We start from the raw sequence: 2,205 nt of genomic DNA on the forward strand, positions 1-2,205 counted from the left end.
ATGAACTATCGCTAAACAAAAAAAAAACACAGCTGTGGATCATTCAGGTAACAACACATTATTAAGAATCAAGTGTATGTACTAAATAAAAAATAACCAGCATTTTGTACGATCCCTCTTATTTTGATAAAATAATTAACATTTTGCAGATTCTGCAAGGTGTATGTAAACTTTGGACCTCAACTGTAATTTCCTTCATAGGATGGCAGCAAGTGTTATCAGGACACTGAGTAATCTGGGTTTGGCAAAACCCTTCTCTCCCTGCTTCTTTCCGCCTGAGGATGAGGAGGAGACTGAAGAAGAATATGAAGAGGAGCTGAGAGAGGACAGTTTGGAAGAGGAAGAGGATGCAGTGGCCAGTGAGTCCCAAGAGGAAGAGCCATGGAGTTTTGATTCATCTCCTAATAGCGCTGAGATGACCAATCAGCTCCTGCGGTTTGCTGAACTCATCAGCAGCGATGTCCAGCGCTACTTCGGCCGAAGCCAAGACCCTGATGCCTGTGACATCTATGCAGAGAGACCGTGTCCAAAAGTCGGGGGCCGCCAGCGATACTACGCTGACTTCATCAAAGTTGCATCATCAGGGCAGGCGGAGGAGCCCGAGGCGCTTGGACCCCTGGCAGAGCTCTTTCAAGACGCTCAAAGGAAAGGACGAGGTTTGCCAATGAATCAACGCCGCCTGCCGATCAGCTTCTGGACTGAGCCTTTTGCACAACAGCTTGATGTGTTAGGTGATACAAACACGCAAGAGAACTTGCTCAGTCTGATCAACACATCAGAGAGCTCCAGCAACATCAACACGTCATTGAGCATGTTCAGTAACACAAGTGTTTGCACCATGACCAGCTCCAGTATCTCAGGGACTCTCAGCAGCTCAAGCACCCCAGACTTCAGTGATTTACTCGCTCACTGGGCCATGGACAGAGAGAATCCCAATGAATTCAGCTGTGACTATCCCCTTTCATAATTAATCAGCCTGTCTTCTACACTGCAAAATATCATGTTGTTCATTTGTACTGAATGCTTTTCTTCTTGTTTTTAATGTTCGTCTTGTTTTTCAGTTTTTCAGTGACATTTTTTAAAAAGTGCATTTTATCATGTTCCATTCTCAGTTGTTTTATATATTTAGTTTTTTTTTTTCTACCTGCTGTTTTTTGCTAGTGTATTTAGTACTGCTTTTTTATTTTAAATATTACCCATTACTACAGGTTCTTTTCTTCATTCTTACTCTAAGTTTGTTTTAATGTATAAAAAGTGTATGTATATTTTGCTAAAAAAAGATGTATGCAACAATGTGCTATTAAAATACTCAGTTTGTAATTAATAATGCTTCTGATTCCTTACACATTTATGAGGCAGAAATAAGGAATGATGTATAGTTGGGTCACTAAATAAATTGCAACAACAAAACCCCAATGTGACCAATTGTGAACCCAATGAAACTTGCAAAGAAGGAAATTGCTTAACTGGAGTTATGGTTATTGTCAAATGAAAAATCATGAAGGAACAAGAAGAAAAAAAAACATTTATTGCAACAATGTAACTGAAAATTATAAAAGCCCGTTTCCGCCACTGAATATCTTTTTTTAAAGGTAATTGCAACTTTTTATCTCACAATTCCGACCTCTTTTTTTCTGAATTGCATGATACAAACTCACAATTATGATTTTTTTCAGAATTGAGATATAAAAACTTGCAACTGTGTTATAAAGTCAGAATTGTGAGACATAAACTCACAATTTTGAGAAATTAATTTGCAAAAAGTTCATCTCGTAATTGTGACTTTTATATCTTTTTTCCCTAACAGAATTGGACTTTATAACTTGTAATTCTGACTTAATATCTTGCAACTGTAAGTTTATATCCCACTATTCTGACTTTATAACTCGCAATTGTGAGTTTATCATGCAATTCTCACTTTATAATTTGCAATTCGGAGAAAAAAGTCAGAATTCTGAGTTTATATCTCTTACTTCATTTCTCAGAATTGCGAGTTTATATCTTGCAATTCTGACTTTATAACTCACAATTGTGAATTTGTATCTCACAATTCAGAGAAAAATAAGTCATAACTGCAAGAAAAAAAGTCAGAATTGCAAGATATAAATTCGTAATTGCAAGAAAAAGTCAGAATTGTGAGAAAAAAAAAATCAGAATTGCGAGATAAAAACTTTATTCTTGCAATTCCGAGTTCTCACAATTCTT

The 2,205-nt window shown here is 36.8% G+C and overlaps 1 protein-coding gene across 1 annotated transcript; it reads left to right on the plus strand.

Moving 5' to 3' along the window:
* Window positions 1-202: 202 nt before the first annotated feature.
* LOC141315895 (uncharacterized) lies at window positions 203-967 on the plus strand. Its single transcript, XM_073832735.1, has one exon. The coding sequence runs from the start codon at window positions 203-205 to the stop codon at window positions 965-967; it is 765 nt and encodes a 254-aa protein (XP_073688836.1).
* Window positions 968-2,205: the final 1,238 nt, after the last annotated feature.

This window comes from Garra rufa, unplaced genomic scaffold (genome assembly GCF_049309525.1).
Source record: "Garra rufa unplaced genomic scaffold, GarRuf1.0 hap1_unplaced_046, whole genome shotgun sequence".
NCBI lineage: Eukaryota > Metazoa > Chordata > Actinopteri > Cypriniformes > Cyprinidae > Garra > Garra rufa.